Here is a 27449-nt window from a genome sequence, read left to right on the forward strand (position 1 = left end):
TGATGAAAATGAACAAAACATGAAAATGACTAACAAATTTATGTAACTTGGCAAATGAAATTATTTCATACTAAATAATATTTATATTAATTAAGATTACTGTAGTATATTATAAACTATTTATTTCAATAAATTTCTTCTTGTTGTTATAAATATTTCAATGTGAACACCCAAAACACAAAATCTCCACTGCCCAGAGCCAGTACAGTAGGACTGTAATAGCACTCTTAATCTAGGCAGAAGAAGAAGAGATTGTGTATTTCAAGCAACTCTTAGAAACTAAATGGCCACCCAAAAAGTGTCTACCTTTCAGGAACAACGCACAAATATCTGCATTATTTGTCATACAGGGTGCAGCAAAACGGACAGTGCAGTTTTGAAGGCCTATTAAAAAAAATGTTGCAACTCACAGTAATAAGGATTACTTTATTTTCTTCAGTACATCATACCGTTTTATGCATCAAGTCCTGAAGATTACATCAGAAAGGTTATGGCCCCCAGCAGCGATAGATTAATAAAGGCAAATTCTGGCACATCTCGACGTGTAGGTATAGCGGCGATTTCCTCCAGAATTCGATTCTTGAGTTCTTCCAAGGTGTGAGACCGATGTTTAAAAACATTTTAAAAACAATAATTCATCAAAAAACCCACTTCATAAAGACCGTTTGTCAATAGCAGAGGTTCCCAAACTTTTTTGCCCCGTAGACCACTTGCCAAATTTTTTTTTTCCGTAGACCCCCTGTATTGAATTTTCCTAAAACTATTAACGTCCTATGTGATAATCATTTATTTTTTTAGTAAAAATATTCCCTTCCCTTGCCTGCCCAACAACCGGGTGGCGGTATAATTGCTCTGTCTTTACATTGTGCAGACAGGGGCACCCTTGTGAGGTATTATACCAAATAAAAATGAAGCAGGATAAGCAACGGGAATTTCTTTCTGTAGCTAGCTTTACAGAACTGCCCCTTAAGTTCTTTGTCAGTGCTTATTCCGGTCATTTCTTCTTGTCACATTTTTTCCGATTCTTCAATGTTCCATTTCGATAGTCAAAATGTCCTCAAACTTAGTTTTGAATTTAAATGTTGAACGTCATTATTACCCTGGATGTTTTTCAAAAACAAGTTGGGGAACCAGGAAAATTCGCGGCTTCCAATGTGCAATGTTTTGCTTGAATATATTAATTCTGACAATAAAAGGAATATAGACTCTACTTATATACCTCAATAAACAACTTTACGAAATATAAAAATGCAATTATCAAATAAGTAATTTCTCAGTCTACTATATTTGTGTTAGGTCTATTGTGTCATTTACGGAACTCCTAAATGTTGACTTGAGGTAAATGGGGGTCCGCTCGTTTGTAGCCCCATTTGAATCACGTGGACCCCCAAATTTTTTTCTCGCTGACATAGACCCCCAGCAAGCCAACATCGACCCCTGGGGTTCCATATAGACCACTTTGGGAACCTCTGGTCTATAGCAATACAATAATTATACTATGAATTGAGATATCGGAATAGTTATCAATAGACTGTATTATCTAGTCTAGAGTAACATGCAGTGGAGGTTTTCTGTAGAGTGCATTTGTGCTTTGAATTCCCATAAAAAGGCGCCGTCCTAATTGAAAGCCATATGTGCGTTTTAAAATCAGCAACTATGGGACTTTCTGTTCTTAGAAATGGTTCACACAAAACATACTCGTAGCGCTTCAGCTGAAAATCGTGCGAGTATGCAAACCTTAATGTTGCTAGTACACATTAACTGCACGGACAGGGTCGTATTTATGCGCAGGCTACCAAGGCTGCAGTCTATGTGCCCGCACCACAAATTGTTTAAAGTTATGTTGTGAGAATATTGTAAGTAACTCCATCAGTATGAAGTTTGCCAAACCAATAAGCCACTAAGCTATTTCCAAGTTAAGTTATGTGTAGTGACTATAGTATTCCCAGGCAGAGCTCGTATGCACATCATCATGGAGATGAAAGGAATGTATGTCGTAACTTGCTTCTTATAATAATGATAGGTGGCAGTGACCATTTTTATAATACTAAAGGAACCCTTACCATAGGTTACATTTATATTAAAAACGTAGTATTAATAAGTATCTACACCGATGATTAAAATACATAATATTTTTATTTGTACATATACATAAATAAATATGTAGAATCCAAATATAAATGTGAATTAATACAAGAATTTTATTTATTTAAATTCAATAAAAGGGGTAGGCAGCGAGGATATTAGAGATCTCCAAACAACTCGGTCTTGGCACACACTTCTTGTCTCATTCACATTCATACATACTCTTCTATTATTCTGACTCTTGACATGGCCCGACTCAAGTATCTGATTCACTTGATCGTGCCATGTCTCCCTTGGGCGTCCACGACTTCTACTACCATTCGCATTTGCGTCCTGTATTCTCCGCATAAAATTGTATCGAAATAAAATTGTATTAGTTACATTTTACAAATTAATAATAAACAAAAAATTCAAATAAAATTTTAAGAAAAAGAAAACAAATATATTTTTTCAAGTTGTTGTAAAATTAAAAATTGAAATGTTATAAATCTAGAAATAATTTGTCCAGGACAGGAACTTATATAATCTTTATAACGATAATATCATATTATTTTTACAGTAAAATTCTTAACAAATAAGTATTTAATTAATAAATGTTTACCTCATCCTCTGCTAATTTTATTACCGTTGTGTACGTTTTATGAAATAAAGCATACCGGGGGCGCGCCCTCAGTAATTACTAAAATTACTGCCAGTTTAACTGGGGTTATGCAGGGCCGGTCCTGAACAGGTGCAACTGGAGTAGTCCGCACCGGGCACTGACTTGCCATGGCGCTAAGGAGCCCAGGGGCCAAGGCGCTGATAATACGTCTAACACGCTCTTTTACTAGCGACAAGGCCAGCCCTGGGGTTTTGGATTACCCCCAGTAGGTTCTGCACCACAACTGGTTCAGCCTTGTGTTCTACAGATTCTAAATACAGCCTCAGGTACCGGTGTCCAGTTTGTATGGAATAGTATTTTGCTAGAATCAATAGATTTTTTTATTTTAAGTTGTTGTTAAAATAAGTTGATTACTGAAGATGATACTTTTCATATAAAAAATCGTTTAAAAACAGTTTCTTGCATAAATCGAGATTTTGGAATTTAAAACAACATTTCATAACCTACAATATTATATTCTTTAGCCACAGACGCCTTAATGAATCGCCAAATTGTATCTTGTTGCTAGGTCGCTAATCTCTGGTGCAGTGATTTGAGATCTAGGGAAAAATATAATATATTTATAATTGTGGAAAAGACCAACATATTGAGCTCCCAATGAGATAGGCGGCGATTCGCCACCACTACTACAACAGACGATGAAGAAGAGGCACTTGAAAACAACTGTTCACACTCTTATATGTATTCCTATCTTCAGGCTCTCTCGTGATGTCTTTTTCATACTTTTTCGTTTATTTGCACTTGGCCAGGTTTAGAACCAGAGACATCTGAGAACAAGACACATCATGTTCCACAAAGGTTCACTTACTTCCGTAGGACTTCTGTATTTAAGAAACTTGAAACGGAAAAACAGTGAAATAAAAAAACATATTTATGAAATAATTATATTTATTTTACATTTCAAAATATAACATAACTTCATCATTTAAGAGTATTTATGAGTAAGTAATGTTCCGTCAATATTCACATTACTTTTCTAACAATGTAATTTCTGGTTCTTTACATTTGACAAAAAATTTTTGGTTTTACATAATTCCTTTGTGGTGATATGATGGCCCGTTTATGCTCATGATATTATGTATGTACATTGAAGGATTATGTATTTATTAAAATTAGCTAATTATTTTAAATAAAATTTATTTTAAATATTGGAAAGACAAGACATTTCATCAAACTATACGGCCATAATCATCGACTTAAAATGTATTGTATTCATAATTTATAATATCTTTAGCTGAGAAAGCAAAGATTGGATGTCATTCGTTTTTATGTTAGATAATTATAAAATATCAATTGAAATAAATTCAAAGATGCTAAATTTATGTAACATTTTTGAAGTAACAATATAATACACAATCAATGTTACAATATAAAATTTTAGACTCTGGATTGATACTAAAACCAACAAAACCTCACTCATCAATTTTTTTCAACTAGACAACCGACCTTTGACTCCCGAGGTAAAGATATTGTTTTGCTTATTGAAAGAGATGAAACAATATTGTAATGACACTAGAAAAAAACCAAATCTTTGTTAACACAGACAATATTTCTTTGTTAGGTACAGAAGTACAGAACTAAGTTGTGCTGTAAACACAAACTAAGGAATAGTTGATTCAAATATTGTCAGAACAACAAGTCAATGAAAGGAAAGACAACAGAATTTCCTTTCTACAGAAATTGGTATGTTAGAGATTGGCTATGTTAGAGATTCCACACTAAAATTAAATTGATCTGTTTGCTAAATTTCAACACAAGCATTGGTTAAAAAATGCGCAAGTTAAAACAGGTGTAATACCGCCTCTAAATTTACACTTACATTTCAAAGATATAAATAAATAGATAAAGGAATGAATTGTTGAGCGCACTTCACCGTGGTTCACATAAATCATTGCTAAAACATAAAATTAAGAAATCAGTATAGTATTTACCTATGTACATTTTATTAGGTATGTATTATGTATCCATATTAACCTTTTCTCCGCTTTCCCGGCTTACATAATATACATATATTGACAAACAAAAGCACAAATATCTGCATGAAGAGTAGAATATTTGCGCATAATATGATGTGATTATCGGCGAACAGGTTAATATATTAAGAATACTCAACAATATTGTTAGCTATGGATAGAGACGATGCTTGTTTTCATCAGATACTCCATGATTCACATCATAAACTTGCTTCAGTGTAAATATTTCATAGTTGCATTAGAATACATTGGAAAACACAGTAAAGCAGAGACTAAATTGATTTATTTTAAAATTTACATTCAAACAAAACATTGTTAATTGCTATGCAGTTGAAATGGTAGACAAAAACTGCATCTTATTTATTTTGACAAAAAGGAATCAAATAATGAAAAAAACCTTCTGTGTATGTTTTTAAACAAAATACTCAAATGTGAATAAAAACTGTGTTTTTCCAGAAGCTCAAATGGTCAATATTTAATACATTCAGATGCAACAGAAAGAGAAAAAAGGTTTAGTAATGTCCAAACAATTGAACAAGTATTTTTTTCCCCGGCCTTACAGCATAGTTTAATATTATTTATTCATGGGCAATTCTTTAACCTTAAATACGCGGCTATCGAATACGTGATCCACGAAGTTTGCCAACATTGTTAAGGCTAAACCAATGACAGTTGTGCCAATCAAACAAGATAATAATATTATATTTACCGCTACTATAAAGGAGTTACACTTATTCCAGGGAGTTCAACATAAGCAGCTGTTTGAGAACTTTAGTTTGTGAGGTTTCCCGTATCTCTCCGGCGAGGAACATCTCATCCACAACAGTGTAGACCTTGTAAAAGTTGAACACAAGGTCGAGTTCGCAAACGTTGTGGAAATATTCATTCAGGACCTCCACGAAGTTGTGGATAGCCTCGAGGTAGCAGAGGTTATTATCGTTCACGTCCACACATATGCAGAAGTATAAGCCGGCATATCTTCTATACACTATCTTGAAATTGCGAAACTGAAAACAAGAAATAATAATGTATTAGTTTAGTTACATTCAACAACAAAAAAGAAGTGTAAATAACATAAAATTTCAAGTAACATAGAAAATAATAGAGTAAAGACGCCATTTACCGGGTAGTTGCCCAATTCCGGGTACCCCTTTATGTCGAAACTGGTGCCAACTGCGCGAACTAATCGACCGGTAAAACAGAGATCTTACCATCCGCCATTATAAGGCGAAGATCGACAACCGTCACTCACATGTTCATTAAGTGGCAGGCATTTTTGCAAAAAATCTGATAAATAGTTTATCAAGGCAGTTTTAACACGGCATATTTTGATAACAAGGGAAAGTGTTTTTTAGAGTTATTATTATTTTTCTTTTAACTTATGTAGTTAAGTTCACACGACATGCATTCTTTGGACATTTCATCGCTCTGTTACGTTTCTGTCATCATTTCGTTGTTCAGATTTGTGATATCCACAATACCGGGTACCCGGTAATGGCCAACTTCGGGTACCCGATAAAAGGCTTAATTTATTTAGCTAATATTTGTTTTAGATGGCAACTTCAACACGCAAAAAATGGGATCCTTCAGATATGAAAAGAGCTATAGAAGCTGTTCAAAACAAAACGATGGGATATATGAAAGCAGCCCGGGAGTTCCATGTCCCACAGACTACTTTAGAAGATTACGTAAGAAATAAGAAGCAAATAAGTTGCATCGACAAACTAATTTCCCAGAAGGCTAGAAGAAAGCCTACACTGTCAGCAGAATTTGAAAAACAGCTTGTGCAGTACTGTATTCAAATGGATGAACGGTTCTACGGACTCACTCTCGCTGATGTCAAAAGTTTAGCTTTTCAACTTGCCGATTTAAACAAAATACCACATCCGTTTAACGTCGAAAAAAGGTCTGCTGGTGCAAAATGGCTTAAATTATTTTTACAGAGACACCCCCATCTTTCCAAGAGGAAGCCCCAAGGCACGTCTTTGGCACGTATTAAAGGTTTCAACCCAGACAATGTTTCAAAAATTTTTGATATTTTGGAGGCACAATTAGACAATGTTGATAATTCCTCAACTAGAATTTACAACGTAGATGAAACCGGTATCAGCATTGTGCAAAGTAAATTGCCAAAAATATTATCGCTGAAAGGAAAGAAGCAAGTCGGAGCTATAACATCTGCAGAAAGAGGAGCCCTCATAACTGTTATAACATGTATGAGTGCATCTGGCAACTACGTACCTCCGATGCTCATATTTCCCCGTAAAAAACATGAAAGCAGAACTCATGGATGGAGCTCCTCCTGGAGCTATATCGGCGTGCCATCCTTCAGGCTGGGTTCAGCAAAATATTTTTACTGATTGGTTTCGCCACTTCGTTAAATACACAAGGCCTTCTAAAGGGGATCAAATTATTCTTATTCTTGATGGTCATTACTCGCATACACGAAATATTGACGTAATCAACATGGCCCGCGACAATGGCGTTATAATAATTTGTTTACCCCCACATTCAACTCATAAGATGCAACCGCTAGACCTAGCTTTTATGGGGCCATTTAAAACATATTATTCAAAAGCTGTTACTACGTGGTTGAGGAATAATGTCGGAAGAATGGTGACTCCATTACAAGTCGCAAGTCTTATGGGGCAAGCATACCAACGTAGTGCAACTGTTGAAGTGGCCATCAATGGTTTCCGCAAAAGTGGCATATTTCCTTGCAATCGTTTCATATTCAGAGACCACGATTTTGCTGCTCACGATGTTCCAGAACCGGAAGAATCACAAAATATTACGCTAGAAGCTGAGTTACTTGATTCTGGCACACATCTCACTCAGGCGTTGGCAACTGTTGGCACTGTAGATACCCCTGCTGCATCTTCAAGCAATGATCCCATTAGATGTATTGACATTAAAAAACTACCCACTGTTAAACCTAACACAAGTAAAAGAACCGGATCTGCTTGTTTAATTTCAGGATCCCCATACAAAAACAATTTAAGTGAGTCTTTAGCTAAACAAGATAAGAAAGGCGTCAGTAAATTAAATTTGGTTAAAGGTAAACAACGCACTATAAAAAAACAGACGAAAACTGAAAATACAACGAAGATGAAACGGAAGCAAAAAAAAGTGGACACATCAGATTCCAGCAGTGGTGAGAGTAACGATGACTCTGTTATTTTCATGGATACCGACGATGATCCAGATACCGATGAAGAAGATGCAGCGTGCGTTTACTGTAACAAAGCATATTCATCTAATTTCAGAGGAGAAAAATGGATAAAATGCATTGCATGTAAAAAATGGGCTCACGTAGAATGTTCCGATGACGGGAATTTCGATTTCATATGTGATATTTGCCTTAACGGTTGAACTTAACAGTACGAAAATAAACAGACTTTTTATAACTTAATTACTATGTTTTATTAAAAAAAACAAATATTTTTTTCAAAGCACCTGTAGAAATACTTTTTATGCGTATTACCGGGTACCCGATAAATGGTAGGCATCCTATCACCGGGTACCCGATAAAAGGCAGGTATGGTACCCGATATAAGGACCTCTTTTTTTCAAAGACAAAATTTCTCCTTTCACATATTTTTGCTTTTGTGTTTTTAAGTACGGCCGCAAAATTATTTTTATTGTACATACATGATAAAAGATTAATACAGTTATACACATACAAACTCATTTTCAGAAAATTCAATCATTTCTTCGTTTTATGGCTGATCAAAAAAAAGTACCCGGTAAATAGCATCCTTACTCTACTATTTTAACAGGTTTGCTGCCACTAAATTTTGAGGATGAACTTTACTCAAATGATCTATGCCTGAACAGTTCCGACCGAGACCGTTAGCAGTGAACGAGTTAAAAGCCACTGACAAAAAAATGGCAAATATTTTGAGTGAGTCATGAAATGATCTGAGTCATGTTAGAAGAAGTCAAAGTTTCAAAATAGCTACCAATTTTGAACCTAATGGATTTAGTCATTGGCTAGTGGCTAACTATATTAAATAATTGAAAAATAGAAGATGATAAACACACACTGTCATTTGGTAGGTATATCTAATATATATATATGGGCTAGGGGTTAATGCTAGAAGTGTTTAGTCAGTTTTTGGTAATTTGATTTAGGCACCTGAAACGTTCCTTATTTGAATGCTGTGAATGCCTAATCTATTCCCTTAAATAGAACCTTCACAGAACTTGAAAATCAACTTTGAAATTTGATGAATTGTTCAAATTCTGTGAAACAACCCGTACTGATATAACTAATAGCAATGTTATCAACACCGCCCGCCGCAGTTTGCATTGCAGTGTCAAATTAATTAAAAATGTGATAAAGAATTGTTATCTTTAGCAGAATATAGAATGATAAACAAAATATAATGTATTTCCCGCAATACTTGCATTCACCAATCATTAACATTTATAAACAGCCCAAACCGGGTAAAATCAGTTGTTTCATTTTATGGAAAAATTGCCTTTTAACTTTTTAAGAACTTTTCCTGTCAATATTTTGGACAAATTAATATTATCATTAATAAAAATACTGAAATATGTACTCACTTCTACAAAGTTTGTGTGTTTCGCGTCTCTCACTGTAACAACAGCATGGACCTCCTCTATTAGCTTCTGTTTCTCATCATCATCAAAATTCATGTACCACTTCGCCAATCGAGTCTTCCCAGCGCGATTCTGAATCAGTATAAACCGAATCTGAAACAAAAAGTATACGTCAATGTCGAAACCATGAATGAAACTGCTGGGTTAATGCAAAACAAGAATTTAAGTGATTTAATTAGGAAAACAGTATATTATTTATTTGTAATATTCTTCACAATTTTACACATCACATACCATTTTCGATCGATTTGACACTTCACGGCGGCGCTGACGTACGCAAAGTTGTTAACGATTGGTCGGAGAAACTCCCTTCGCATGACAACCAACATTAGAAATAAATTTTAAGAGATGCCAATTCCAAAAACTATATTATTACGTCAGTACTTGGACCAAATCGATATTTCCATTTGAATAGTCCAACACTACGGCCTCGAAAAAAATATCTATGATATTGTTCAAAAAATTTAAACTCTTGTCGTTTGTTTGCTGTTTGGCGTTTGAATTCGCGCTTGTTTAACTGTCATAACGTGATGTTATAAATGTTTTGATTTCGCTGTGTAAAACGAAAACCATACTAAGCTAACATGTCTACGAGGACTACAAGAAGTAAGTGGAGTTTATTTTTGCGCTAATTTCCTAAAATCTTCCTTGAAATGCATACATAACATTGTTTCTTCTGTTTTAGGAGGCACGGCCCAACCAATTACTAACGAAATTCCAAAGGGAAAAGACGAAACTGAGCGTCCCGTACGATCCAAGAAAAATAAAAATGCCGCCAATGAAGTAACAGATTGTGCAGATATTCCGAAAGAAAAGCAAAATCGAAAGGCACTCCGTGAGAAAACAGATAACGTAGAGAATTCTCACGTTAGCAAAATAAAACCTCCAACTGCCAGAAATACGCGCTCTCGTAAAGAATCGGTAGACACCGTCACTACGCCTGAAATCGCTATTAACCGCAGAGGTCATAATAAAAAGAAACCGTTGGCGCTTACTGATTTAGTTGAAATAGCAATCTCAGATTCAAAACTCCCAGTAAAAGTGTGTGCTCGAAAATCTAAGCGAAATAAGAAAGATTCCTCGACTATTGAAATTTTTCTACGTAAATCCTTATCTGAACAGTTGACTCAAGTAAACAAAGAAAATGTAATTACTCCTGATGGCGAGTCCGCTGTTTTGACAAAGAAGAAAACAACTAAGCGAAATAAAAATAAAGTCATCAACACAACTTACAACACTGTTGATGAATCCCCGGATACCAAATTGTCATTACCTTCTCAACGAGGATCTACAGATAGAGCCTCCGTTGCACCCAGGATCAGGAGGGGAGCCAGGTCTAACTCTGTGCCTTCCGAGGTGCCGAGTGACCAACCGGTTGCAATGAAAGGAAAGGGCAAAAAGAAGTCAAATACTAAATCACCTGTAGTTAATGAAAAAATTCAAAATCTTTCAAGCGTATCAAATGAGACATCGTACCACTCCGTAATTGGGGGGCCAGAATATCCTATTAAAGAAAATAAATATGACTTGAGCTTTTCTTCGGCTAAAGGATTTGACATTTCAGACTCTAAACATTCATCATTTACAAAGAAGAGTAAAAAGTCAAATGACAGTCAACAAAGTGAGAAAAATACTAGTTTTGCCAGCATTCCTCAAACTATAGCTGAATCTTCACTCGATGATCACTCGCAAATTCATAACGAGACGTTTCCTCTTTTGGTTGATGATTCCATTTTATCTGACCATGAGTCTTCCTTCCAAAAGAAATCATCATCGACAATTATAAATATATCCTCTAAAGATAATTCTTTGAACAATGCTTCGGGATTCATGACCAGGTCTAAAAATAATATCAGAATATCCGGCATTGAAGAGATTTTACCAGGAAGTATTCCAGAAACAAGAAAAAGTCTCCGAAGGGAGGGGACATACACAAAAGACGACACTTTCGTCGTACCTGGTGTGGATTTAACCTTTAACAAAACTCACAATGACAATTCACACAATCAGAGCAGCTTTTCACGTCGACATGTGTTTTCAGCCGCTAGCCCTTGCAAACTTTTCCCCCGACAAAGTTCAACTTCCGACAAAAGTACCGCCAGTACAAATAATTCCACCTTCACCAAATCCAGTCCAAGTAAGATACTTCCCAGAAAGGGCTCCTTGGCTGCGGACAGAAGTAACACCACCCGAGACACTTTGACTTTCGCCACTCCACTCAAAAATATTTGCCGAGCGTTTTCCGTAGGATCTGCCGGTCGAACACCTATGCCCCCCCTTGAGAAGTCTCTAAGGAAGAGTAACAGAATCGAAGCCACTCCACTCAAAAATATTTGCCCAACGTTTTCCGTCAGATCTGCCGGCCGAACACCTATGCCCCACCTTGAGAAGTCTCTAAGGAAGAGTAACAGAATCGAAAAGAATTCAACACCTGTGAAGAGAACACCCATGCTGAATGTAACCCACTCCCTTGAGAAGTCGGAACAAGAGACAAACGCTGTGAAGAAGCCGGAGGCATCAACCAATAAAGCCAAAAGCAAAGTAGGCTTCTCCCGCCTTCATAAAATTCAAACGTTTAACTTAACGAATGCCGGAAAAATTATCAAGTCCAATCTGAAGGGATCTAACAAAAGTTTTATAATTACTCAATCGGGTTAGTTTTTATCTACCTTATTTTTTGTTTTACCAGTTGTTGCAGTTATGCTTATGTTTCATTAACATCTAAAAACTACCTTTTAATTTTAAATATAATAACATATTAGGTTAGTTATTATGCTTAGTTGTAGTTTAACGAGAAAAAACTTTGAAAAACAATTTTTTTTTAAATTAAAATTAATGCCATTTACATGCCCCTTGAATCCTTCGAGGCTACTGTTAAAAATGTCAACAGTCTTAGACATATTATTTAACTCTTTGCACGCGGCCGTATCAACTGTTGTTACGGCAAAAAGTCTATACTCACACGCGGCTGTATCAACAGTTGATACGGAAACTTTGACGGCCGATATTCCAGCGCTCTTTCGTCATAAATGTATTTCTTGCTCACTTTGATATTTGTAGAACTATCACGATGCTGACATCTACAAGAATTTCTCAAAAATAAAATTGTATTTCATAAAAAAAGATCGATAATCAAGTGCGCCTTTTAGTCCTTTAGTTTACATTTTTGTCAACGGATGGTGTTAGTACTAGTATGTTATTCACAACTTTTCATAACTAAAAATGATAAGTGATCATGGTGTCCCAATTGTGTCTATCAACGCAGTGGCCTAAGTACACACACGCCGAGCGAATGGCGGGACCACATTCAAAAGATACGGTACGTCTTTGTATGAAATTTTATGTTTTTGTTTTTATAAACATCTAAGAGTATTGACACACAAGGATTTGTTTTCATATTGTGGAGAATAATCTGTTCTGTCTATATAGTCCAATTAATCATACCAGAATGCTATAATTTGACATTTAATTGCGTGCATAGGTATTTGAAAATATGTACCGCGTACGGGTATAGATAAAACGGAGCAAATTGACGCGTTCAAAAGGTTAATAGCGTCATACCTCGTGTTATACTATGCCAGCCAGTACATGTGGGATACATAGCATTCCAGGAGATATGATGGGCTATCTGTTATATTATTCATAATTTTAAATGCCGTCACTGCATGTATGCATTCATTCAACTGCTATCGTAAATATAAATTAACATTATTTTAAAAATAAAATATAACCACTGAAGAAAATTTTATTAGAAAGCAGCACTTTGATTATTGAATTTGACTTCATAACTCCATTTATGTGGCTGCATTATTAAGTAACTTTCAGATTATTAAGGTTTACTACCTTTATCAACTAGTTTATGGCTCTTTATTACCAAGTTAGTAACAGAAAAAGATTATACATAATCTGATAATTTAGCAATGCATAAATTATTATTATAAATACATTTTTTAATGTTTTCTTTCTCAGCGAGCAAGCCAGGAACCAGAAATTGCTCGGTCACCATAAATGATGCAGAATCAAGAGGAGCAAAGATTCGTAAATTGGCTCCAAAAGAACTAGCTGCCATTGGCAGTCGCTTGGCCAATCCCAAGACACCTGTATCTGCGGGTAACCTAAATCATTTATTTTCTTGTGATCTCCATTTTTAATTCAGATTTTTTTATTCCAACCTTCTTTAGTGAGGCTTAGTTTAGACATTATTTTATGAATTAACTTGTGTTAAGTGAAGTTTATGTTCAAGAAAATGTTTTTTATTTACGAAAATTATAAGTCAGTATCTAGAAGAAAAATACACCATAAGCGTTAATCTTTGTTAGGTTGCAACATTATATCTATATTCTTCTTTCCCGTGTCCATAATCCACATCTTAATATTTCTTTTGAAGTCAGTTATTTTTTTAATGATGTTTATTGTAATAGAGAGGATATTGTATCTTTTTATAGAGGAATATTGCAATTTTCTTTGTCCTAGTGTCGTTTTAGTTGAAGGTTGGTGGAATGTATGTTATAATGTGAATTGAACCAAGTTTTTATGTTCAAAGTTATCCTGGTTTTTGAATGCGTAAATTAAAATATCTTTTGAATATAATTGTTTCAGAGTTATTAAATTCCGGGCTAGTATAGTATAACATAGTCTATAGGAGTTCTGATGGGGACTCTAATTGCGGACTGGTTTTATAGTGAAATCGCATGAACTTCCCTGTATGTACGATATAATTCGCCGCTTTCACTAATTGGACACTTGCTCAGTTTTTGGGGTTGTGAATAAGTGAGAAAGTTCATTACTTTTATCTATAACACACAAATAACCTTCCAATTTGGTCATTGTTTCATCTCACTTCGACGCAGTGCCTTCATGCATCCCTGTCCTCTGCTACTTCAACAGCCTCTGGATTTGCTTCTCCCAACTTTGCCTGTGGCGGCCCAATGTTTCAATTAATTATAAATTAATCTACCGGGGAAGAACCTTCTGTACTCTAATAAAGCCAATTCCTTCATCTATAGCTAGCAAAATGCCCATCGATTTGGCCAATGTTTCAATGAATTGTAATATATATCCCACCAGGAAAGCATCTGTACGCCGGTAAAGGCAACGCCTCCATGGCCAGTTTGGCCACCACTCCCGCCAAGTCGGGCATGATACCGGCCGGCCCAGTGTCCCGCAGCAAGATGCCTGACTTTGCCTCGCTGCACAAGAGGCAGTTTGCGCAGATGGAGTCGCTGGTGCAGCACAAGGCCAGGAAGGTGGAGAGGGCCAAGGAGTTGCTCTTCTCCAAGACCCTGACTGACTTGCCTAAAAGTAACCATTTTTATTAATTATTTTTAATTCGTTTACACCCTAGAATAAAGAACACAAGAAATGCCTTGTGAGACGTGTTTCGTGATCCAAATTTTTGGCCAATCGGATTTTAAATTTCCATTACAAAACTGCATTTCACCATGATTACGAAATTCAAATGGGATGGAGATATACAATGTCAGACGAGTGTAAGTGAGACAGAGCGCATGCTAAATATTCTAGATCCAAAAGGTACTAAGTCAGTGACGACATTTGTTTCCGTTCCAATTTGCGTGGAAGGCAATTATAGTTTTCTTTTTTATTCTAAGGTTTACACGCCTATCATGTTAGGTGAATTCGAACAATAAAACAAATATTACAGAAGTAAAATTTCGGTTTAAGTCTATCGTAGATATAAGTACTTCTTTTTCCATTTTTTTAGTCATTGCTTTTTATCACTAAGTATTGACAACCTCCAGACCGAGTGGTACACACAAATAAATTTGATGTGTTTTTTTTGTCTTATAATCTCGGTATCGCCCTGGTGAAAGACCATAATTCCGAATCAAAACCTTGCTTCAAATGGCTTTAGCCATGTTTAGTGACCAGATCTAAATATACAGGTACCTAATCTTCCTCTTCCCCATCTCCTTTCCCTCCCCATTACCTTCAGTCTTACAGCATACCCCAAGTGGCGATGCCATAATCCCACAAACTCCAGGCAGTTGCAACGGAACATTATATTATTTCCATTATTCTGAGACAGTCGTAATTATAATGGATGTATGTTACCGTTTTATCTATATAACACTTGTAAGATCTTGCGTTTTTAAGATTCGCAAATAGATAGCAAGCTGACTTAGCGGAATAATGTATTACTAATCAACATTATATAAAGTATTGCTTCTTAATAATCTCATTCAGTTGATTGACAAAAAAAATCCACTTTGAATGAGTAACATTCAAAGTGGGTTTTTTTTTGTTCATATAGATAACAATTATTTTTGAAATATTTGTGTTAATATTAACATCCTGTATCTCTCTTTATCTTTCACCTTTTCCGTTATCAAACTGTTGAATAAAGTTCACCAGAGTTGCCTAATAAAACAACGGAGATGGGCCAATGAACCATTATTAGCAAGAAACCTCGCGCACAAAAGTTTCGCCAATATCTCTATATCACACCCGCCTTTTATTTTTACACACTTACTAAACGTATACTTTTCATTGGCTCCCCAGATTTGATACCCCATGCAGTTTGGACATAGCTCGACTATAGTTGACACCCTTTCATGACATCTCTCTTTGTTTCTATTATCTACAGTCCTGTTAGTAGTCTTATTAATTGGATTTAACCTTTGGAACGCTAGGCCCTTTTTGAGGAAAATCAAAAATTAACTCTAAGGTGTTTCAAGTGCAAGCGATTCTGTTAAAAAAATGTATGCATTTTCTCATGGCATAAAGGTTTAAATCACATACCAAAAAATTCCAACTGTTGCGAAATTCTAATGCCAGCAATACATGAACGGTTTGTCGGCAGAAAAAAATTCTTGTCACTTGTTCACGAACGATTTTCCAGAAGTTAAGACTGTGTTTAAATTTGGATTCTTTTTCAACCGTGCTATTTCAGAGCTGCAATTTGACTCATTTTTGCCAAAATAGATTTAATAATTATTACCACTATCATTAATTTTGTACAGCTGCAGTAGGTCACAGATTCCCGTCAGATTCAAATCCTTGACCTCGGTATCAGACTTTAATACAGTTTACAGATATGCAAATGTCTGGCTGTGAGTGACTCATGAATTCAATCACAGACTACATATAAATATTATTCAACTTATAATAATATGCAATACATAATAGTACCTCAATTACTGATAATATTAATGTCCCTTTTATAGTGAATCGTTAGTATGTTGCAAAAGTACATTTCCATATCTGCTAACGACTTAATTAAATAGTACTAAATAATAATTATATTGTTACCTGTAAATATCCAATAGTCATATCCACACACTGTTGAGTCCACTCTCCTAGCTTTCGAGGCAGTTCCCAACCAACAAATAAAAAAATTGCAGTCAAAAGGGCAATGAAATCAGTTGCGACTGTAATAATATTTTGAGTCTTTTCATTAATGTTCGAATATTGCTTGATACTTGCTCGCACTTGTCTAGGATGTGTGTTACACACCTCTTGGAATTGGGACGGAGGTATTGAAGTGTGGTTCCTCTCAGTGCGTAATTCAGAATTCTTCTGCAGAAGTATTGATTGTTGAAAATCAAGTCCATGTAATTTACCAGCACCAATTAAAAAGAGGAGTTTTTTTAAATCATGTAATTGGTAACAAGAGACCTGTAACTATACTGTTTGCAATTAATAGGCAAATAAGAAAACAAAACTACACAAGAAAAATTCAAGCTTGTCTCTCCCACCTGCATTGTCTATGGTGGCTTCTTTTGGTCTGTATTTTATTACTTGTCCAGCCATCTTGTGGTGGGAAGGGTTTTTTTAGGTTAAGCTTATAAATATATTATATAAATAAAAGAAAAATATCAATCAAATATCTTTATTTCACAATTAAAAATATGGATGCGGCAAAATAGCTAGATTTCTTATCTTACAATAATTATTATTTTTGTTAGTGAGACTAGTTGATCATGCAATACAATTCCTTCGTCAGTTTCCGCACAAGAAGTTGGGTCTATCCTACTCTAATGGGTCGCTCTCCACAACTTTACACCGAAGGGCATGTAAAACGAGTGGATGGTAACGTCGCTCGTCCAGAAGCAAAACTTTATTAAAAATATAAACCTTTCTATAAATCTCAACGATGTATCAAACATCGACTCGCTACATGCACACGATGAATCTTTCCGTTTAATGTTCATTGTCATCACTACTGAATCATTTGCACTTTAAAAAGCGGTGGTAATTTCATGGAAAAATCCCGTTGGTGATGTGTCGTTCGTGGAATTTCGTTAGTTCAATGTGAATTTATTTACATAATAAAAAAATCAGCCGAAATTGACATTTCTGTTCAAAAGCTTGCGTTGATCACTAGCTATTTCTCTATCACTCAACATTTAAACAATAACATCCAACGTGATATTATCAATAATTATTATTTATAAGTAAATTTACTAATACATATTATTATTGTTATACAAATCTAACAATTCCCTACTTCGGTCACGGAAGGAGCTATGAATATGTGCTTCATCGGTGGACAATTTGAATGTATAAAAATACACATGTATTATAATTTAATACATAGTATATTATTTAAAATAATTCATGTATTTTAACCAATTTAGCTCCGGTAATATAACTTTCTCTTAGAATGCAGCTCACATATCAAGTTTCTTGCTTATGAAATTTTCACATCCCCAAATTCATTCGTTGACAGCATTTCTCACCAACCATTATTATTTCTGCGATACAACAAAATATAATAATATACAAATTATTTTTAAATAAAATGTTATCATTCATTACATTACAAAGGTTTATTCGAGGTCGTAGAGAAAACAAAATGAATACTGAAAAATAACAAAAGATCACCTCAAATAAGCAAGAGTTTTTGTAAAATCAGAAAACCTTTTGTTTAGAAATGTTAAACGAAAATCTATAACCTTATAAATGATGCACAATTCAAAATGAACAACAATTCATCACTTTTAATTCAACCTTTTCTAAGTTTGTGTTGTCACTCTCCAACTTTGTATTTATTGTTTAAATGCACATTAAGGAATAATGATGGCATATGTGTTACAAAGTTACATCCTAATATTAATATATAAACTTTGGTACATAATAACAAACCACACAGCATGTCACGCATTTACAACATCCGCGCCCACTCATCAAATTGACATAAATGTAACTAGACACCAAACTAGTGCCAAATAGTACATAATTCAACAAAGCCTTTTAATGTGACTGCAGTAAATGTGACATGACTGAATGCTTTCATATACAAAAATACATTATTTATCACTATGCAATCGAAAAACTGGCAGCCTTCGAATAACTGAAAATTCCTGACCACTAAGAATTGAAAATAGTATTTACAAGTAAAAAAAAATTAATACTTTTTGTTCTTATAATTTTGAATAAAATTAAAATATGTAAGTAAAATCCCTTGTAGGGTAGAGTTCTTGCTAATATTAGTTTTATACATTATCAAAAGCATCTAGACCTCTATTTATTTTTCAATCTCTATTTAGAAAAATCGTCAGTAAGAAAAAAAACTTAAATTAAATTAAAACATAAAATCACAAGCCCCAAACGGTGGTTTAGGATCACAGGGGCCTATCTGCCTATACGGTAGGCAGATAGGCCTCTGTGATCCCAAGTAGTTAATCATGAAATATGAAAGAGCACTTCTTGATTATTCGCACAAGCCTGTGCAAGAAAAGTGAAAATACAATTTTTTTTCCTTCTTTTTTTAGATCTTAAAATCATTGCCTATTTTATTTTAATATATAATGCCCAAAAATATCAATGACCCTTTAAAGTTTTACCATCACCTAATTCGGTTAAGAAAATTCAATTAGTGTCTCTCTTCAATATCAATAAATAGTGCTTTTGCGGGTTCATTCTTAGGCAAGCTTATATGCATTAGAAAAAGTGAGATCAATGTTCCACCACGAAAAAATTAAAGATATAATTGTTCTTCGTGTTCCTGTTTAAAATGTCGACTGTGGCATTCAAATTGGTTTCTGTATTAACTTGATTTTTTTATCAAGAAAAGATGACAAATAGTTAGGCAGTGTCAATGTTTAAAGAAAAAGTGAGGTCAACGTTCTACCATAACAAAAGATTAAATATTATGTTACGTTGTTCTTTATGTTCTAGTTTAAAACGTCTGAACCGTGGCATTCAAATTGGTTTCTGTATTAACTTGATTTATTTTCTGAAGAAAGGTAGATAGTGTCGATGTATAACTAAGGTAGTGTTTACTATTGGACAACTGAGTAAACTAAAAATGCTGACGTCATTTGTGTATGTGTTTCAGCAAATGTTTAGTTACATTTTATTAAAAGAACAATCATTTCAATTACTTAGCATATAAAATTTATTCAGTACGTTAATTTAACATTCAAATTAAAATGAAGGTAAACCGAATATCCAGCTAGGAACGACTCTATTTAATTAGCCAAATAATATTGCTGCTTTCCCATTTTTTTAAAAACCTATTTTAAATTTAATTTTAGTGCAAGTTTAATCAATTTTTTGGGGCGCTTAAAATTTAAATACAAATCTAAAAGTTTTACCGCATTTGCATTAGAAAATGTACATTTTTAAATAAAACTATGTACATTATTGTAATTACTGATTCACGTTTAGTTTTTTCTCAGTTATGTTAAATATTTTTTGATTATTTATCTACCAAGAGATATTTTGTCCAATTTAGTGATGAGCACAATTGAAGCATCCTAGTAATCAATAATCTAATCATGATTTAGATATTCCATGATTCTCAATACCTACAAAATCTTTAAAAACACTTTGATTAGGTACTAATTCTGAATTTTTTAACATTTTAAAATGTGTTGTTGACAAATTGATTAGAACCAATTTTTACAATTTTAAAATGTTTATTTTTTTTACACATGGTCAATTATTTTGAAAAGGATTTATTGATTATGCCCATCACTAGCACAATTCCTTTTTATTAAATGCATAGGAAATATTTATTATTGTTAGTGTAAGGAAGAAATAGTGTTGAATAAAAATAAAAAAAATTACGAGGTACCACACAAAGTAAAAGTTCAATCATACATCATAGCGTCTCTGAAAAATTACAGTACAAACTCGTACCAACTTACCATAGAAAAAATGTGAATTTCAGTAGAACTGGTTTGAAATAATTACTAGGATAATTTGCCTGATGCTTGTTACACACAAGGGATAAAATTTGTGGGCGTGGCCATACTACCCCATTCAACCATCACAGATATATTATATTACCCGTCTGTGATGACTGTATGGGACTGTGATATAGGCCACACACCCACATATTATATTCCTAGTGTGTAACAAGCTTAATCATTAATGTGCTAAATTTAAACCATTCTTTGCACTTACGTCTACCTCACTTTGAAAACATTATTGTTACATGCAATAAAGATACTATTTATATTGTAAAATTACTTTGGACAATTCCAAGGCATCGTTCCTCAAACTTATTGATTATTTTATTTATTTAAAACATGAGTTGTGTGTTGGCAATCAAGCAACGAAGTACATTATATATTTTTTATTTTAAACAGTAAAAATATGATTTGTCATGTTTAGTTGCGTAATTTTGGTAGCCTAAATTATCATGTTTTGTAATGCACTATTGAAAATTAAAATCAAACTCACTTAGACACTCGAGCGGTGGCTTACCAAATTTAGGTAGGTGATTTTTATGAATTAAAATGATTTATAAATTTAACGATTTAAAAAAATGATAATTCATAAACCCTAAAAGATAAACGGTGAAATCTAGGTGGTTTCATTGGCTTTAGGCCACGCAATTCACATGTTTCTGTATTAATATTTGGAGATATGATATCAATTAAATCGAATGGCTGAATCGAAAACCGAACACCTGGAAATCTCCATCGCTCGAGCGGTTATAGCATAATATTAAATTGTGTAAACCCTTCTTTATTATGAAGCTTTTTTAAATTTTGTTACTCTTTGTATGATGATTTCTTTCTCTAACTCATACTTCCCCTGTTGACAATTTATATATTATTTCATGTATTAATTGTTATCTGGATTGGTTGGAATTGCCACCAGCCAAATAAACCCTCTTTACAAGCCTATATAATATGTATATACAGTGCTAATAATACAACGCTTTCTATGAATTCGCTTAAATTCCAGTAATAATGAAATCAAACAAATATAAATGGTTGAAATAATAGAATTCACCTTATTTTTAAAATGATAAACTTAAATTCATCCACTCCCTTATTCTTCTGTAGTATTTGTTTAAATGCGTGGATTAATAATTAAAGTTATATTTTTGCAGCAACCGGAAAAACACCAGCTAAAGACAAACCATCTGGATTTACTTTCACCAAGGACTCTGCTGAGGTAGGATTTACTCGTTTTGGCTTTAAAATGCAAGTGGAACTGCCGAAAGTGGTGCCTAAGGCGATCTCGGTGCCTAAACCCAAGAGCACCACCAAGGTGGAAGCTCGGAAGGCGGTCATGAGGGAGGAGAAGATGTCTGTCGTCGAGAAGAAGAGATTGGAAAACCGAAATTACGTTAGAGGGGTTCGCACTAACAGAAGATTTGAACTTCAGATGCAATCCAGAAATATGGCAACCTAAATCCCTGTCCCGCGAGATTAATCAGATATTTCACCACCTTTCAGTAAACTGTTGAGTAACTATTCCAGTAACTTTAATCATGGCGGTAAAAATAGGCATTTACTTAATGGGTAACATTACTCGGCAGTGGTGAAACATAATATAAACAATGAGTAGCAGCACTAATCAACAGTTTATTCAGAGGTGGTGAAATACCCCTGTGTTTGAATAATATAATTATTAATACTAGTTAATAAAGTATTGCGTGTACAAAAAGTGTTGCTACTAATTTTTTTGCTTCGTAACGGCCATATCAATAATTATTAATTGATTTATAATTATTGTTTAAGTTTTTTTAGACTAGTTGGCGTATTTATACCTTTGGTTCAAATTTACTGGCAGTGAATTCAATCAAGCAAAAGTATGTTAATGCTTTCTGGGGACGGATTCAAAATTGTCTTAAATACATATTTTGCAAAACAACCTAACATTTTTATATTGTACAATCTTCGAACTTTTGTGAAAGAGCTTTTAGAATTAGACATTTTTAAAATTTATTATGAATACATAACAAAAAAATTAAGGTTATTATTTTGTTGAATGTTTACTGTGGTTTAGTTTGACTTTATGATAATTATTAACATTATTTTTACATATAAATATGATGCTATTCCCGAAATTCATAGTAATAATATAATTTACCCTATTAAAAGGTTTTTCCTGATAAATCTCCAATTTATTATATCCAGTGACATAACCAATCATCCGCAGTATTGACACAGCTACAAATAAAGTATTTATTTAATGGGTATTGCAAAACAAATGGTAAGAACAATTTGTAATTGTAAAAACTACAGTGAATAAAAATAAATGATTGATTCGTGCTGTTGTTACAGTGCGATTCCTAAGTTTTTATCTTTCAAAGGTACTTTTAAATATTAACTTATATATTTATAAACAAGTTCTGCTGTGTAGTTATTGTTTCGTCTTCAAATTTTATATTTTGTTATGGTAGTTTATCAAGCTGTTTTATAATGTCTTCGGAATGCGAAACAGCTGCTAGGCGTGATAGTAACTACACAGCAGAACTTGTTTATCAATAAACTTTTCTTTTTTTTTTTTAAATTGAATATATAAGGGTGCCGACACATTACGCTATATGTAACACCATATCGCTCGCCATACAATCCCCGTACAGACCTGTCACACCTGACAGATGATGTTTTAAGTGTGGGCATGGCGACGATGATATGCCGTGATCTGCTAGCCAGGCGATATTTGAAAATGACGCTACTGTCAGCGGTCAAGGTGACAGATCCCATACAAAGAAATGATATTCTGCAGCAGCTCCCCAATTGATCTGACCTCCTCTCCTGTCATAGGGAAAGGAAGATTATAGTGTAGTGTGACACCTCAACGTATAATCTGTAAAGGCCATGCCCAAATAAGCTTTGATGCCTACAGCGCAATGTGTCTTAGGCTTAAAATTAAAATTAAAAAGGAGTTCTACAAATTAAATTTAACAATAAATAAATATGTTCTAAGACAATGGTTCTGGCAACATAATGTATGATCAATATATTCAGATTTATTGGTCCTAATACACTTAATAATTCACAGAATCTATTTTATTATTACGCTAACTTTGTACCTCTGTCCTTAATGAGACGCCCCGTCAAAAAGTGTAACGTTTTTCATCATTAGAGATTGTTTGCAATACTAATGCTATTAACGAGACGCCGAGACAGTCCGTTGAATATGAGTGACAAATTCAAAAGTACATTGATGTTGTTCTGTCGGCATTACTTCTCTATTAAGTGAGATAATATCCGTTATTACAAAAACTTTTCCCTTTCGACTCATTCACCGCTCTTCAAACCAAAATACATAAGCGCACACTTCACCACAATTTCCCATTACATATCTGCCCTATTAGTAGGACACTGTAACGCTAACACGCTAGCAGCTAAAAAGGAGATACAACACAGCATAAATTAACCACAATAATACTTTTGGCCGTAAAAATATCAAATTATATGTGTTACATTGTGATTTCTATGTTTATATTTTAATCTTAAAACCAAGTTATAACAAAACCACAACTCGCAACTTTTTCTTGTGTTTTATCGATAAGAAACCGTATCATCTTATATTGTGTTATGTTGTATTTTTCTTTTGTACAATTATGTAAAATACAATTTTATCATCTATATCTCATTTTTTGTGCGTAATACTGAATTACAAAACTGTATTTAAAAATGGTGACATTTTGGCTCGGCGCCAAGTTTTGATTAACGGCAAACTTTTGAACTAAAATTCATATGTCACCATGCGGTAAATTAAAATTACGACGATTAACATTGTTCATTAATTGACAACCTTCTATTTATTTATTTTTAAAATTATTATAAGCGCTGTTATTTGCTTAAGTTAGTTTTATCTTCAATATGTATAATACGATAGTGGCTTTTATTAATGATGGATACATTAGTGAAATTATAAGTTTAGTTTTAATTTCATTAAAATATAGTACAAAGTAACAAGGGTGGTGGTATGAACACTTCAATTTTCACTAAACCTTTGTGATATTTTAAAATTAAGAAGTTTTTACGCACAACCAAACATCGAGAAAATTTTATATCTGTCAAACTTTTGAAAACAATTTCAATTGTGTGTGGTGTTGAACGATAGGTGTTTTAAACCTCAACTAGGATAAAGATTAATCAAATGTAGTGATGCAATAATTATCCATTTCTTATGTTGGTAAGATAGTTTATGAATGTTAATAAATATCAATTATTGAATTTGTACACATAAAAGTGTTACATATTGTGATTAATTTTTGGGTTATTATGCTGTGGCATTAACTCCTTCTTTAGCCAACATTTTGGACAGCGTTACAGTATCCATCACCACATCTGCCCTAATAATAATAGCACAAAAATTAATCAAGATTATACACATTCCTTTGTTAATTTGTAAATTATGGTATCGTTATATGCAAATAAGGCAATGTGCCTAATTAAACTTCTTGAAAAACAAAACGATACAAATGTTATATGTAACCATATTTTTTCCATTAATATTAAACCTACAACATGGGTTAAAACCCTGGTTCACTCCTTCCTTTACACAGAAATACCCTACACACATCATCCCCAAAGATGACATATGACCTGAGGAATATTATTTTCCTCGGGGTTTTGGAGTTCATGTAAAAAAAAATCTGTCTTCAATTTTATTCAATAACTAAGGACGGGTTCTTTCACAGAATTTGAACATTTCATCAAATTTTAAAGTTGATTTTCAAGTTCTGTTATCATATCATTATTGGCCAGTTGCTTCACAAAACTGAAATAATAACAGAACTTGAATTAAACCTTCACTGAACTTGAAAATCAACTTTGAACATTGATAAATTGTTCAAATTCTGTGAAAAAACCCGTCATTAATTGTGCGATTATTGATTGTGAAAAATCATATTGATTATAAGCAGACGCGGCCCGTGACTGTAATTACCAGCAGTGCATTTCACTTTTAAAATGTACCTAGTCTGTAATTTAGGTGAAGCAAATTAAGAATGGGAACACCTACTGCAATTCATTCTATCTTCTAAGTTGTATTTGTAAAATAACTGATTAAATAATACAAAATTATCTTGAAAATAAAGGATACTCAATTCATCGTTGAAAATATAGCGAAACCGTTTGATTTCACCGCGAACGAGTTCCAATGTGTTAATGTTGTTGCGTTAACATTGAACATTAGTATTTCTAAGCGAATCCATTCCAAACGCATTGGATTACGCATGATCAAAGTGATGCGAAATTCACTCGTCGTCAAAGCATTTCGATAATGCACGGATTGGTTATGTATCTGCACTGCTCTAACACGTAATTTGACGTTAAGAGTGTAATCTGTCTCGCTCATGTCACCGTTTCGGCTACTTCGGGCTGTCTCGATACTGCCCGACGCTGTTTTAGTAGTATGGTAAAAGTTCGTTTTGTGCATATCTGGGTATGCACGGAATGCGCGGAATTTTTTTACTAGAAGATAGCTCAAATAATGACCTGACGGGAATTACGAATTTCTTACATCGATCACTGGGGCACAGATGTCGTTGTAATTTGTTATGTGGAGATTGAAGACAAGCAGTGCAATGCACAAATGCACGTACCAAGGAACCGCCTCTGATTATAAGTAAGAATTGTTGCATCACTAATCAAATTACTTGTTAAGATTAATTTCTAATATTTCTAGATAACAAGAAACTTTTATGTTGCAATAATTAGATATGCATGATATGAACTTTTTTATTATTATTTGTTAAAAAATAAGCAATTATGTATGAGTTTTAAATAAAAATTATTAAAAATACATTAATTGTATATTATTATATATATTATTTTTGTATTTCAATTCACAGAAATAAAAGTAAAAACAGAAGCTATCTGGGATAGTATTCATCCTGTCAGTGAATGATGACAAAAAAAAAAATCCCAACTGCTCAACGTTGGGATTGTAATAAAATAGCAGAAAAAAATTTACATTTTTAAAAAATTAAACGGTTTATGAGTTTATCACTCAATTAAAAATTTGTATTGCGAATCGTCAACAGCAATGTCAATAAATGTATTCACACAGTAAACAGGATCAATTTATAGTAGGGGGGATAATTCACTAGTGATCAACAGAGGGGACCAACTGAACTGTTATTATAATTGAAGGCTCACTGCGAACACAATTTCAAATTAAAACTTATCTACTGACACGGCTTTAGATTAAGAGACTTCTGATAGCCGTGTAATGATGGCTAAATCACTTTTTGCTATATTCTTTTATCAACCTGAATATTTTTTATCTCAAAACAGATGTGCACACTTGAAGAGCTAACCATGCAGCTAGACAAAATATAGCAGATATTTTTTAAGATGTAAAAATAATGTTATTATTTGGAGAATTGACTGAATTATCTGTAACAATCTCTAAAAAATAAAAATTAATAATTGCTCGTCCATTGAATACTGGACAAGAAGGTGCATTTGTATACACAGTTAAGACGTAAAGCCCTTGAAGAAATAATTGTGTATACACAGTTAAGATTTTAAGCCCCCGAAGAAATAATTTTATGTAAACAGTTAAGATTTTAAGCCCCCCAAGAAATAATTTTATGTAAACAGTTAAGACGTAAAGCCCCGAAGAAATAATTTTGTGTAAACAGTTAAGACGTAAAGCCCCGAAGAAATAATTTTGTGTAAACAGTTAAGACGTAAAGCCCCGAAGAAATAATTTTGTGTAAACAGTTAAGACGTAAAGCCCTGAAGAAATGATTTTGTGTAAACAGTTAAGACGTAAAGCCCAGAAGAAATAATTTTATGTAAACAGTTAAGACGTAAAGCCCCGAAGAAATAATTTTGTGTAAACAGTTAAGACGTAAAGCCCCGAAGAAATAATTTTGTGTAAACAGTTAAGACGTAAAGCCCCGAAGAAATAATTTTGTGTAAACAGTT

The 27449-nt window shown here is 33.7% G+C and overlaps 2 protein-coding genes across 2 annotated transcripts; one reads left to right on the forward strand and one right to left on the reverse strand.

The window, feature by feature from the left end:
• Positions 1 to 4451: 4451 nt before the first annotated feature.
• AP-2sigma (adaptor protein complex 2, sigma subunit) lies at positions 4452 to 9656 on the reverse strand. Its single transcript, XM_089640640.1, has 3 exons — positions 9580 to 9656; positions 9289 to 9438; positions 4452 to 5726 (listed from the first exon to the last, which is right to left on the reverse strand). The coding sequence occupies exons 1-3, from the start codon at positions 9580 to 9582 to the stop codon at positions 5451 to 5453; spliced, it is 429 nt and encodes a 142-aa protein (XP_089496766.1). The 5' UTR covers positions 9583 to 9656; the 3' UTR covers positions 4452 to 5450.
• A 163-nt stretch (positions 9657 to 9819) lies between these two features.
• Mink (Mitotic spindle and nuclear protein) lies at positions 9820 to 25426 on the forward strand. Its single transcript, XM_089640951.1, has 5 exons — positions 9820 to 9951; positions 10031 to 11998; positions 13315 to 13455; positions 14413 to 14646; positions 21656 to 25426. The coding sequence occupies exons 1-5, from the start codon at positions 9930 to 9932 to the stop codon at positions 21958 to 21960; spliced, it is 2670 nt and encodes an 889-aa protein (XP_089497077.1). The 5' UTR covers positions 9820 to 9929; the 3' UTR covers positions 21961 to 25426.
• Positions 25427 to 27449: the final 2023 nt, after the last annotated feature.

This window comes from Hesperophylax consimilis, chromosome 16 (genome assembly GCF_061612785.1).
Source record: "Hesperophylax consimilis isolate HC1 chromosome 16, BYU_Hcon_1.0, whole genome shotgun sequence".
Classification (NCBI taxonomy): Eukaryota; Metazoa; Arthropoda; class Insecta; order Trichoptera; family Limnephilidae; genus Hesperophylax; species Hesperophylax consimilis.

What these genes read in the sequence shown, in the direction of transcription:
- Mink (XM_089640951.1), top strand. Translation starts at nt 9,930, where the DNA reads ATGTCTACGAGGACTACAAGAA. An exon ending in GTCTACGAGGACTACAAGAA is followed by an intron (nt 9,952 to 10,030) that starts GTAAGTGGAGTT and finishes CTTCTGTTTTAG; the next exon opens with GAGGCACGGCCCAACCAATT. An exon ending in CCTGACTGACTTGCCTAAAA is followed by an intron (nt 14,647 to 21,655) that starts GTAACCATTTTT and finishes ATATTTTTGCAG; the next exon opens with CAACCGGAAAAACACCAGCT.
- AP-2sigma (XM_089640640.1), bottom strand. An exon ending in AACACACAAACTTTGTAGAA is followed by an intron (nt 5,727 to 9,288) that starts GTGAGTACATAT and finishes TCTTGTTTTCAG; the next exon opens with TTTCGCAATTTCAAGATAGT.